General features: G+C 41.5%; 1 protein-coding gene across 1 annotated transcript in view; it reads left to right on the top strand.

Annotated features, from left to right (window-relative positions):
• Window positions 1–13,429, top strand: part of tenm4 (teneurin transmembrane protein 4) — a 239,930-nt gene that overhangs the window by 156,139 nt on the left and 70,362 nt on the right. Inside the window, exons 16-17 of the mRNA XM_036563237.1 lie at window positions 8,123–8,269; window positions 10,929–11,145. Coding sequence (XP_036419130.1) covers window positions 8,123–8,269; window positions 10,929–11,145 — 364 coding nt within the window. The remainder of the gene's footprint in view (window positions 1–8,122; window positions 8,270–10,928; window positions 11,146–13,429) is intronic.

The following is a 13,429-nucleotide window of genomic DNA, read 5'->3' as shown; positions in this document are numbered from 1 at the left end:
GAGAAACGTCCCTGCCACCTCTGCTCAGTAGAAATGGGTGACATAGTTCTTTGCTGTTGTCAGTGCCATTTCCAGTGCTTGATTTTCGTCTGTATATCCGTCAATGGCCCCAGAAAAGAAATGGGCTGTAGACAGTGCATACCAACCTGCGCAGTTCAGAAAGAAGAAAAAATAAGCAGAGGAATATTTTGACTATATTTAGATTTTAGCATCCTGCAGTTGTTCGAAGTGTGATGGCATCTCAGGCTGTGTGCGCAGAGAGCTGCAGGGTTTTCACCAGGCTTCTAGTGCAAGCTAAGTCATTCAATGTTTAATATTATGTGAATGCAATATTAACATGCCTTTTATATGTGCTGTGGTGAGATGTCCCCAAACACAGAGAATCATACTATTACATAAGGAGCTCAGTGTTCATAGAGGCATTCAGGCCAGATTTACCAGGTTATTTGCAGTGAATTTGGCTGCTGTTTAGCCTGCTATACATTACAATACATACCCTGCTGTATAGCTATATATAGCCTGCTATACATACCATAGTCTACATTGAGGCTGCACAATACGAACATTAAATATGTTTTTTGATAAAGCTATTGAATATCACGATGACAACCTGAGAGGCCTTAAATTAGTGTTGAAATAGTTTTCCTGTAACTGGATGTGCCACAGACTTTTTTTGCTGTGTAAACAGAAACATAACCTCTCCTTATTTGCAAATAGCAAAAACATTACAAAAGCAGCATTTATAGCATTTCTTATTGAGCAAAATGTAAATAATGAAATAGGTATAACTACTTACATCAGAACGGCAATCACATTTTTGTGCACTGTAATGCTAAACAAGGACAAACAGGTACACTGTGAAGCCCTGCTCTTATGAAGCATCAACAGCCTTTTGGTTGTTTGTAGCCTGTAAAATGTGAGTTCCATGAGGTGCTTCAATCTAAAAACAGTCAGGAGTCCCTGAACAGCTTTTTCTATTCATATTTGCAATCAGGCTGTAAACACAAATAAATATGTATATTTTTTATTTTCATTATAGGCTTACAAAAACAAATAAATATTGTTGTAACAGTAGCTATCACTGCTACCATAGTCTATGCATTTTACACACAACACTGAGCACGAGAAGAGTCGTCATGTTTTAAGCCTTTTTAACAGGCTTGTGGTTCATGACAGAGTAGTTTCTGAGCTTTGCACTTATGTGTTTTATAACCAGTTGTTTAGCTGAATAGTTAAGTTACGTGAGTGAGTGCATGGTTCAAGTCTAACACAGAGAGCACTTGTCGGGATTCTAACACTGCATTCCACCCATATAATTACATCTACTTCAGTGTGGCATTAGAGGTTACTTGATTTGTTCTGTCACTGCAGCCCTTAACAAAGTGTAAATTGCAAAAATTCATCACAATAACAATAAAGCTATGATTTATCATGCAGCTCTAGTCTACATTATAAACATTTTGATAGGGTCAGACCCATAAATCAGTTGGCTCATAATATCAGCAGTAATATCAGTATAATATCTGCAGTCCCACAGATTAATTGGTAACAGCAAAAATTATCATTAGTTAGTGGCTGGCTTTATATAAAAATGAACAGATGCCTCTGATGCAAGAGAACGTTAAGCTGATGGTCACTACCTGTTCATTGCTGTTACAGTAACACAGGTGAACTTGTACAATTGAACACAAAACAAGAATGTGGTAAAACGTCACAGAAGCTCCTCCCTAAAATTATATTATTTAATGCTATGTGAGTTTTAGCTGTTTGAGCTGAAAACTGACAGTCATATTTGTTCATTCACAGCTGAAAACTGACACTCATTTCAGTTAGTAAAGCACTGTTTGGCTAAAATGATTGACTTCGTTTTCTGGCCATCGATTGTACTACGCTTTTTAGCCCTCTAGCTCTTCTCTCTTTCTCTGTCTCTCTCTCTCTGTCTCTCTCTCTCTGTCTCTCTCTCTCTCTCTCTCTCTCTCTCTCTCTCTCTCTCTCTCTCTGTCTCTCTAATCGTATGTCGCAGCCTATGCTGTGTATGTGTTCTGGCCTGTGATGTGTGTTTGTGCTGCATGCTGTGGTTTCCTCTCAGTAAAGGCATGCCTGCTGTTGCTCTGGCTGTCCACGTCTCTCTCTGAAAGCTGCACTGTTCAAATCCTCCCCTTACATGTCCTTGTCTTTTATCTCCCAAGCTCACTATCTGGATAAGGTAGTGAAAGGTATGGCATTCCTTCCTTCCTTCCTTCTTTCCTGCCTTCCTCCTTCTTTCCTTCCTTCCTTCTTTCCTTCCTTCCTTCATTTCTTTCTTTGTTTCTTTCTTTCTTCCATTCTTTCCTTTTATTTCTTCTTCCTTCATCTGATTTCTTTTTTCTTCCATCCATTTCGTCCCCATACCTTCTCCTCTCGCTGTCCCTCAGCCTAACCTTCCATCCAGCAAACCCACAGTCCATGGTCCATTCTGGCATCCAGACCAGCCTACTTTCTCCTTCTTCTGCCCCTCTTTGTGCCCTCCTCTCCCTCTGTCCTTTCTGTACGTTCCCAGTGAAACCATTTCTACTTAGCACGTTCACACCACGGGAGTGAGTGGGGGTCTTTGGTGGGAACTCCTAGCTTAATATGATTGTAATTGTAGGTGGCTGCTGGACAACTCTTTAACCACTGTGCTACACAGCTAATGTATGGCTTTGAGGAAGGGAGGGTGGGTCACTCTAAGGTGCTAAAGCTCCATTACAGCCACTAATTAAAGCAATAATTTAGCCAAAAATCAAATTTAATAAATTTCCACTTGTCCTAAATATAGTTTGATTTTTTTTTAGTTTTGGAAGTACGGGGCTACTGTCTCTAGCAAATATTGAAAGCTTTATACTTTATCAGTTAGCACTGTCCAACCTGCAATCCTAAATCATCACACATGTACCTCAGACTGTGTCAGCTGAGTTTAGTCTGTACTTTCGTCCCTTTTTATGTGGAGGGACAGTGCGGACATACCCCATCTGCTTGTTGTGTTCAAAACATTTAGAATCAAAACTCTTTATATATCTATCTATCTATCTATATATATATATATATATATATATATTAGGGGTGGGAATCTCTAGGCACCCCACGATTCGATTCGATTACGATTCAGAGGGCTGTGATGCGATTATAAAACGATTATCGATGCATCTTTTTTATATACCTGATTTCTATTTTCTTACTGTCTGAGGACTTAGTAGTTTTAAAGCAAAGTATTTGTAATGATCCATAATGCATTTACGTCCAATATCTTTTATTAATAAAACAAATGGAAGTGATGTGTCAAGTGAACTCGAAGGCTCTCATTCACTGCTCTTGTTTGGAGACGCTGCTGCCACTGATCTGTGATAAAATGCGCTGTTACTGTGAAATAAGATCCAGTGGTGATGGATGTCCACGCAGCACGTTACAGCTATTCTACCCATTTTCTTTAGTGATTTTATAACTTTGGCTTTGATCTCGTGATAAGGAGGGGGTGCGCGAAAGCCCTGTTTTGCAACGACTGAGAACTCGCTTGCAGACTGCAGGTCACATAGCAACGAGGTTTCGCAGAGCGAGTAGTGAACGAAAAAGGAAAAGAGAAAGACAGACGAACATTTGGAGACGAATGGACTTATTCGCATTTATAAGCAGTGCAGTTGGTTTCCTGGTACGTTAAATCTGCAACGAGAGACTGTCAAACACTAAAATGTTGCGAAGATGAAGCTTCTCTTGCTAATTTTCCCGTTCCACCTTAAATGGTGCTGCATATACATTCGGTGCCTCAGTCAGAATTCAAGGTGGAACGGGAAAGTTCAGCAAGAAGCTGGCAAGTGAGAAGCAACTTCAGCCTCGTAAAACAGTCGAACGCTGAGAGACATTTTACAGGAAACTGCTCTAGTTTTGAGGAAAAGTTTTCTGGCGGAGATGGAAGAAAAGCGGCTAAAGCTGAGCTAAAGCTTAAAGCAGAGCAGAGTAAATCTGCGTTTTCGTTTATATTGTTTAGCCTAAACTAGGACATTATCACATACTGGACATTAAATGTTGCGGCTCCCAAGGCGGTTTCATTTTTGTTGAAAGGACAAAATGGCTCTTCTTATCATTTGTGTTGTGACTCCTGACCTGACCTGGCTTTTAATGCAGAGGGAGCCGGTCGGATTTCTCACTCATCCAGTTGTGTTTGTTATGTGCGTGCCATCATATGTATATATGCAAATGTAAGTAACATGCTGACCAGCTGCTTACTTGACTATCTTGTGGAGTAATTGAATGTGTTGCGTGCAGCTGTGAAACACTTGTAAAAACTGTATTTCAGTCTTTTACTATAATTGTTAACATGTAACTGAGTATAGGGGTGACATGGCACATTACCCTTTACAAACTGTAATGTGCAGCACCTCCAACTGAATGTTAACCCATGTTTTGGATGCAAACAACATGGGGTGATTGGAGAACTTTCCTTTCCTACAGATAACAGTATTTAAACCACAAAGAAAGCCTATTTGAGATTACATAGCAACTCAACACACATTACAGCAACTGTGTGTTGGTTTTGGCATACAATTTCAATGCTAATTATATGCTACATTAGCTTCATAGTTGCCGCGCACAACTGTGAAAATTAGATTTTTCACTGAACTATTCCTTTAAAGACCACTCAGAGTTGAGTAGCAGGTCTCCCTCCCACATTCACATAGTCTTCCTTGCTCACCCACACTTGTATTGAACTAGGTCCTCAGTATTCTTTCTCTCTTTTCTATTCTTTTCTCATCCTTGCCATTCTTGCCATCTCTCTGTCCCTTTCTCTCTCTCTCTCTCTCTCTCACTCTCTCTCTCTCTTAGTCTCTCCGGACCACCTGTGTCGCAAACGTGAGCGGCAGGGGTTGGGCGAGGCATTTTGCAAGCCCGCTCAGCTCTGGGGCCGCTTCAGTCTGACTGGCTGCGGCTCCGTGGGGGCCTCTCTCTGAAAGGGCTGCCAATTAAACTGAACCGGTGCCAGCGGAGAGCCCATCTTTATTTATTTATCCTTGTAATAAGCATTCAGAAGCAACTAATCAACTGCCTCCTCTGAGCGAAGCTACATAGAGCTGCTTCTCTGCTGGGATGAGAGGAAAGGTAGCCGGTGGCACTCTCACAGAGATGAATCTTCAGAAGATACATTGCAGTGACTAGGAGTAAAAATGCATTTGAAGGTGGTGTTTCATTTGCATCTTTGTATTTTTGTTGATTCCAAAGTGGATTTTGAAATGTTGCAATTCAGTGTAATCAAGTATTCAGTTAAGTCAGAATTGCTAACATTGCTAACATATGCTCTTTTGGCAAAAATAATACTCTCAGGCTATTTTCAGATAATCTAGAACAGTGGGACCCTAACCTGGTCCTCAGAGCCCCCAAAGGATCAACACTTTTCTTCATCCCAATGTGTTGTAAGTTGGTTTGGAGCAAAAATATGGACCATTTTTGGGGGGTCCTGAGGACTAAGTTAGAAACCACTGCTTTAATTTGGCATGAAATTTTGTTCCAAGCCTGAATATAGCCCGAGAACGTTCAGTCCGAGCCCAGACCAAACCACATCATCATGTTTTATAGATGATATTACATAAAACATATTGAACATATAACGTAAAAATATTTTTGCTCAAACATCCTTTTTGCTGTACTAAACTACTTCCCTGAATCGATTCACTGTTTATTTCCTGTTTTTCTCACAAGCGCGAGGCATCAACAACATAAGTGGTTGAGTCCAGCATGACAGTATTAAGACTATTTTAAGGTAATGAAAGTAGGAAGGTAGAGTAAAGTAAGGAGATAAACTACAGCAGGAGGAAATGAAGAGTAAAATCCAAAACTAAGAAGTAGAAGCTCAGGTGTGTGAACCTGGACGTGAATATGGGAAATGACATGTAAACCTGACCACACCACACGTGAGCAGTTGGGTCCTGGACAGATATTTCAGGCACTACTTGTGATATTTTTATTGTCCCTAAGTAAATAACTGTGTTCAGTTGAATCATAGTGAAACTTGACATTTAACGATGCACTGAATCGATTCCTCGTGCCTCATAATTGAATCAACTTGTTGTAAGGTCACGACTTACCCTCCCCAGTGAGGATATTACAAAAATATAACACAGCACTTTGGCGCATCTTCACGTCTGACAAAGCAGCTCATATTTTGGTGAACTGCTTTCAGACATGAGATGCCTGTATGCATTCAAGACCAGATGGAAAGCAAAGCTTCTAATCGTGTTTCTCAAGCTTTGAGTCTTTGCTTCTTGCTTCAGTTGTGCTAAACATATTACGTATTATAGTGTGTGAACCATAGAGGCCCCCATACACATATAGCACTGCCTTATCACAAGAGCGGCTGCACAAAGCTCAGATCAACACATTCGATGCTTCTCCACATGCAGCCATTTTCTCTTACATCATGGCTGCCAGGAAGCATCTCAAATCTCCTTCTTATCAGGCAACCTCCACCTTCCTTCTGCTATACAAAACACCCACCAACCACCATGCTCTTTCTCTCTCTTTCTCTCTCTCTTCCTTATTCCCTGTCATGTGGCACCAGTAACTGACGCCAGTAAAGCAGGTCATGGTTGGGGATGTTGGCGAGCTCTGCTTGCCTAAAGCATGTCAGAATTCTGTATTTGATAGCATCAGGCTTTACAGCCTTTCTGCTCTGTTTGTTTCTAGGGGTTATGCAGAATGACTAAGGGTATAAAAATGTATCAGTGCATCATGATTCATCAAACTAAAGATGGTGATTCATCTGCATTGATTTTAGCGTGTTAGAATCAATTACAATCACTAATGACAGTGTTCTGTAAAACATGCGCTCATTTTTTAGCCATTATGAAATTCTTGTGCTATATTCAGATGTTCACATTTTGCTGTATTGTTATAAAGTATATATTTCTGCTACTTTGTGAATAGTCCAGTCACATTTGTGTATTATGTAGTGGATTTTGTATTCCATGACTTAAAGATCTAGGCTTTCGGTTCTGGCCATAAACATCAAAGCACAAATGAGAATCAAAGAACAAAAAACAAAAATGGTCAAAAAAAAAGTCAATTTTTTCCCTCATAAAATTGGTCCTATCTATTGGAAATCATAACATGACTGGTGGATTGTTTGTTACTTAATTTGATGTGTCAAGCCTTCGATCCAGCTCCTGAAGTCCTAACCTATTAGAAAGCTCTACCTACATACCATATGCAATAAGAAAATCACTACAATACATCCACTGTTTAAAAACATCAGGCATGTAGGAATATCATTACAGCAGAAGGAGAAGTAAAATTCCTATCAGCAGACCTTCTCTTCCACCCTTCATTTCTCTCTTCTTCTCTTCTTTCCAAAGCTCTTCTCTTCTCTTCTCTTCTCTTCTCTTCTCTTCTCTTCTCTTCTCTTCTCTTCTTTTTCACCCTTCATTTCTCTCTTCCTGTCTTCTTTCCAAAGCTCTTCTCTTCTCTTCTCTTCTCTTCTCTTCTCTTCTACCTTTATACTGCCACTCTTGTCCACATATACCTGTAATAGAGTCATCCATTGTTGGTTGTTTCTATCTCCTGCTTAATCCTGCCCATCCCCGGCCCAAAGCACCTGATTTTAGTGGTTGGTGAAACATCACAACAGACTTTGAAATAGTAAAAATTATATCACAGTGGACTATTCTTACATTAAGGATTTAAGTTAATCTACTGCTGCATCCCTGGTTATTCCTCATTGCTTACTCTCTGTCTCTGTCTCTCTTTCTCTCTCTCTTTCACTGTCCACCTAAGAGCTGGATCCATTCTGCAGCACTAATGAGAGTCTATTGATTTAGAGAAACTCTGCAATGGGTGCCTGCTTCAAAGGGATATGAGGAGCTTAACAAAAGGTGTATCAAATTAATCACCCAGAGTCAGAGGCCATTATTTCCAACGCATTTTTCGTCCCGTTACCCCAAAGCCATTTCTGCTGCATTTAACGCAAGATAAAATTTTATGTAGACTAATGGCTCTAAATACCCACTTCCTTCTTATCTCTCTTTCTTCACCTATTTTTTTTTAATCGTCAAGGTGTTGAAGTTTGTTGGGATCTGCATTCTCTTCCACTGACATCACTCTTCTGCTTGTGTGTGCACAGAGGGTTGCCCTGGTCTGTGTAACGGCAATGGCAGGTGCACGCTGGGTAATAATGGCTGGTACTGCGTGTGCCAGCTGGGCTGGAGAGGAACAGGCTGTGACACCTCCATGGAGACGGCATGCAGCGACGCCAAGGACAACGACGGAGGTAAACGCGCAAACATCCACAAATCACCGCATCAGGCACAGAGGAGACTGAGGAGTTACTAATGGGCTCTCAAACAGAGAGGAAGCTTAATTTAAATATTGCATTGCTCCTTTCCTCCTCTCTTTTCTTTTCATCTGTTCTCTTATTTTCTCGTCTCCTCCTTTTTCTCATTTGCTTTTTTCCTCTTCTCTTTAGTTTTCTTTTCTCCATACTTCAGTTCTGTTTTTCTCTTTGTTCCAAAAGTCCTTCTTTCTTTTCTCTCTTTTACTCTTTTACTTTTTTCTATTCTGCTTTTTTCTATTTAGTTCTCTTTCCTTTTCCTCTCTTCTCTTCTACTTTTTCTTCTGCTTTGTCTGTTCTCTTCAGTTCTTTATCTTCTCTCCTTCTCTTCTCTTCAGTGTTTTTTATATTCTCTTCAGTTTCTTTCCACCTCCTCACTTCTCTTGTCTTCTCTTTTCCTCTCTTCTCCTTTCATCTCTTCTCATCAGTTGTCTTCTTTCAGTTGTCTTTCCTCCTCTTCTCTTCTCCTTTCCTTTGTTCTTTTCTCATCGGTCCTCTTCTCTTCTCTTCTCTTCTCTTCTCTTCTCTTCTCTTCTCTTGTTCCTTATATTACCTTTATTTTTCACATGTACCTGAAATAGAGCCACTCTGTGTTTGTTGGTTTTATCTCTTGCTTAAGCCTGCCCAGCGCTGGTCCTGAGCACCTGCTCCAAAAAAAAGTAATCAGGTAGCTCTTTAAATAACAGTGGATGTGTATGAACCTGCCTGCAGATGCTGGGCATTGGCTGTAGGAGAGTGAGACCACTCCAAGTGAGAATTAGAGCCTCTGAGCTCTCTGTAATCCGAGAAGGGAGGCATACAAACCCCGCAGAGCCGTGCCTCCAAATCCCAGCATGCACCAGCTTCAGGGATGGCCTCCCACTAAGCCCCGAAATAAGCCTCAGCCTGTGCCTGTCACAGAGACCTGCAAGAGTCCAGAACACATAGGCTCCAGAGGACACACTCCCTCTGGAGAGCCCTCTCCAGCCGTGACGAGCAAATACACTGCCTCACCATTCACTGACTGCTGTATTTTATGCAGTTGCATACTTCCATTTATTCAAAAGCTGTTTGTCTATCTGGCAAGGTCTTGGCCAATCAGATTTGATGCTTGGACATGTGTTGGAGGATGAGCTGTGCTGGAACAGCAGGAAATCTGAGCTAATGTGGAAATTACACTCCTTCTCATTTACTGTCTGCAATATGGAGCCAACCCCCTTGGTGCATTAAGGCATTCAGATTTACATAAGTATCTAGTCAGCACTGAAAAAAGCAATCTTAGATCTGTGGTAGTAAGAAGTTATGAAACAGTCACCCACAACAAGCTCAAGAAAAGACAAAAACAGACCATTAACAAAATCCATCTGTGACAGGTTACAGTGTCAACATCCTTCTGTAGGCCTTCAGTAAAAAAAAAATCAAGTGAATATTTTTAATTAACATCAAATAAAATATGTATGCCAATGTTATCAGATTATTTAGGACACTGTTGGCTTTCTGTGAGTGTGAAATGTGACTCTGTGTTGAGCTGCTAGTGAGCAATGAGTGGTGAAAATTGGGATTAGAACCTTTACTGTGGAAAAACAATTCACACTTCTCCACAAACAGCACAACTGCAACTTTCTTGATATAATACAATCATGTGCAACTGCTGCAGTAAAAAAATTAAACGCTATAAGAACACTTTTAGAAATGTTGACTTGCTTGCTACAATTACAAAATCCAGTTTTTTATGGTTTTGTAAATCACACAATTCCATAATGAAAAAATAATGCTAATAGCGTGACAAATTCATTGTTATTTTCATTGTTCCTAGTTTGTAATGGCTACCTTAACATAGTCCAGCTTGGTGGCATGACATTTTAAACTATAAAATCAATATTATGTAGCAGATCTAAAAAAAAATATTGTAGTGGTCCAATTTTGATACTGGTGTTTTGACAATAACTAAGTTATACATTATAGTTTTGCCTTAGCTTCAGTGGGGTTTTTGTCAAAGACCTTGCAAGAACACGTTTGTGGGCGGACCCTGGGTAGGTCAATTGGCTGCCTTGTGATGGGAGAGACAGGCCTTGTAGAGGCAGCGGCGTGACGTTTGCCAGGAGACATGTTATTTTTGTCTTCCTGCCTATCTGTCCAGAGAGGTTCCTGAGATCCAAGAAAAAGAGAGAGTGGAAGAGAGAGAGGGAAAGAGAGAGACAGAAAGGCAGAGAGAGAGAGAGAGAGAGAGAGAGGGATGACCCACTTCAGTGCTCTAAAGTGCCCCTCTCCTGGCCGGGAGTCTTGAATTATTTGAGCTGAATTACAGGAAGGAGGAGGTGAGGAAAAGACTTGGTGGCAGGAAAGCCTACAAAAATGAAAAAGGGGTGTAGAGAAAACTGCTCTGTCTAAGACTTTGCAGTTATAGAGTGGGATAAGACAACCAATTATTTCTGACCATGCATGGTGGACCAGTAGTCTATATTACTCACGAAACTTCCTGAATTGGGGAATCTGATGTGGTAAATGCTTTTGCCATTTTACACGTACTGTTCTGTGAAATTTGTCTGGAAACTCTGCAAGTGCTACATTGTAAATCTTGTTTGTTGACTGTCCTAATGACCGTCTCTAATGTTGTCAGATGGCCTGCTGGACTGCATGGACCCAGACTGCTGCTTGCAGGCCTCGTGCCACACCACCTCTCTCTGTGTGGGCTCTCCGGACCCTCTGGACATCATCCAAGAGACGCAGATCTCCTCCAGCCCGAGCAACCTGCAGTCCTTCTACCAGCGTGTGCGTTTCCTGGTGGGCCGAGATAGCACCCACGTCATCCCCGGGGCCAACCCCTTCGAGGGAAGGTGAGTGATGGCTTTATGGTGGTCTACTAAGTGGCACGGAAGTCTTTCTAGGGCTAAGTCTGTCTATTCAGTGGCCATCTTGGCAGTGCCCCCGGGCATATCTCTTTGAAGGGGAAGGGACTATACAATAAATCCAAAACTAGGCCATCACATAGGTTATAGTGTTTGGCTCAGATAACTCACAAAAATGTGTTTTTTCAGCATGTTCTGGCTACTGCGCTTCTGCATATCTGCACAACGAGGGACAGCTTCTCCTGCTTACAGCTTTACCAGCAAGCCAGTTGGCTCGTTTTATTGAAGAGTGGGACTTTCTCTGTAAATAGGCGCCATGTTAAGTGTTACAGCTTTCCTATTCATTTTCTAACCAGTGACCTGTCTCTTCCTTTATAACGTCTCTGGTGACACTTACGTGCACACCAGTAGATGAAGCCTAACTGAAGAAATCAACATATCAGCAGTGTGGGATTATTTCACATTTGAGACAAGCAGTAGTAAAACTGCTTGTTTGCAAAAAATGCAAAAACGCTCATTGCAAAATCTGTGATGCCAGTATTTCAGAGGGAGGCATGATCAGCAACTACTTCATCAAATTGAATTAAGCTTTTAAAGCTTTTAAACCATGCCAGAGAGCACAGTGACGTTGTAGCTCTATAATCAATTAGTTTTGAAATAACGTGAGAAAGACCACACCCAAAACTTCTCCTTCTCTTCATCATCAGCCTTATAAATCCTCTTTCCTCCGTTCAGTTTTCCGTGACAAAATTTTGCACCCCTCCACCACCTCATCTCCTCATCTCCTCACCTCTTCCCTCACTCAGTTGCTGGGGGACAGGGGGTCCAGCTTCCCGTGCTCAGTAGAAGGCCCTAGAACTCCAGCCCGAGCTTCTCAAAGTTCCCCTTTTTTGCCTCGAGCTGAATTTGGGGAGTGATCTACATGCACAAATGGGAAGTCATCCAACCAGTAATTTTTATTATTTTTTTTTTTTACCAAAATAAAGTATTTAAAATGTGGAATGGTATAAATAGCAGGATTTATGGGCACTTATTGAGTAGTCAGATTAGACAGAGTTAGGATTGGTATCAGCGCTCAGTATTGGCAGATACTTGAGGATCAGGTATCGTTACCAGAAGGGAAAAAGTGGTATCACTGCATCCCTGCTAAACTTCACGAAGCAAAGATGTCTTGGTTAATCAGCTGCATTTGGATTAAGGAGGAAATTGCATAAATTGGGAGTTTCACCAAACTTTCAGTTAAAATACAATACAGCACAGTGATGCACTAGTTATACTGTATGTGCAGGTGATTCTTTAGAGCTGCTGTGTCGTATCTCCCGAGGCATGTTGTATTTTTCTTCTGCCAAGATGTCAGCATTCTTTTATTTTTAGTCCATTTAGATCAGCTAAGGAATTGTGCTTGAGATCACGGGAGCAGAGCAACAACACAAGGTTCCCATATCCATGAATACAGTGAGTAGTGGCATGTCACAATGCCTTTGAGTCGAACTCCCATAGGCACCTGGGGCACAGGGTCCCGGCCACGCTCTTTCATATCGGAGAGACACAATCGCTATCGTTGCGTCCCGTGTGGTTTCTTCGAGTCTCTGTGCCATTGTCTCGTTCCCTTTTCATCTTTTAAACTCTAGTGAGATCCTTTGGCACTTGCTTGTGAGTCTCCCTTACCCTCTTCTCTCTCTCTCTCGTGCTTTTCCTAAGCTCATTTAAGAGTAGCACAATAGGCAGAAACACAAATAAGAAAAGAAATGCAGCTTCTTTTTGAAATCTCATGGACACACAAACACACATGCGTACGCATACTCCAACCCTCCTTGTTCTCTTTTATCAAAGCGCAGAAGAAACGCCAGAGCTGGAAATGCGGAGGAAAAAAAGGGGAAGCATCAAAAGAACATCTATCCGGTTCACATGGAGGATGCTTCTAATGGCCTGACATTTTGATTCCTGTCTCCTTAAGGCTGAGGCGTAATGTGCCGGAGAGGCCTCAGATTCAGAGCATCATATTTTTAGGCTTTTGCACTTTGGTCCTGATGCAGAAATGTGATGTTTCGAGAGGCTTTGGATCATAGCAGGATCATACCACCCCCCGCCTTGTGCTGTAATTTGTGGGAGCATCTTCGGAGTGCGCGTTTGTTGCGCTGGGCAGAGTCTTAAAGCCGAGAGGCTTCTGCTTTGTGCCTCAGTGCCTCCGCTATTCCAATCTCCCTCTTTTCTGATCCACGCCATCCCTAATGACGCTTTGATCACTTCAAAGCCTGAGCCACTGGTCTCC

Source organism: Colossoma macropomum, unplaced genomic scaffold (assembly GCF_904425465.1).
Source record: "Colossoma macropomum unplaced genomic scaffold, Colossoma_macropomum, whole genome shotgun sequence".
NCBI classification, from domain to species: Eukaryota; Metazoa; Chordata; class Actinopteri; order Characiformes; family Serrasalmidae; genus Colossoma; species Colossoma macropomum.
Note: the sequence above shows the minus strand (reverse complement) of the source record. Positions and strands in the feature narration are given on the sequence as shown.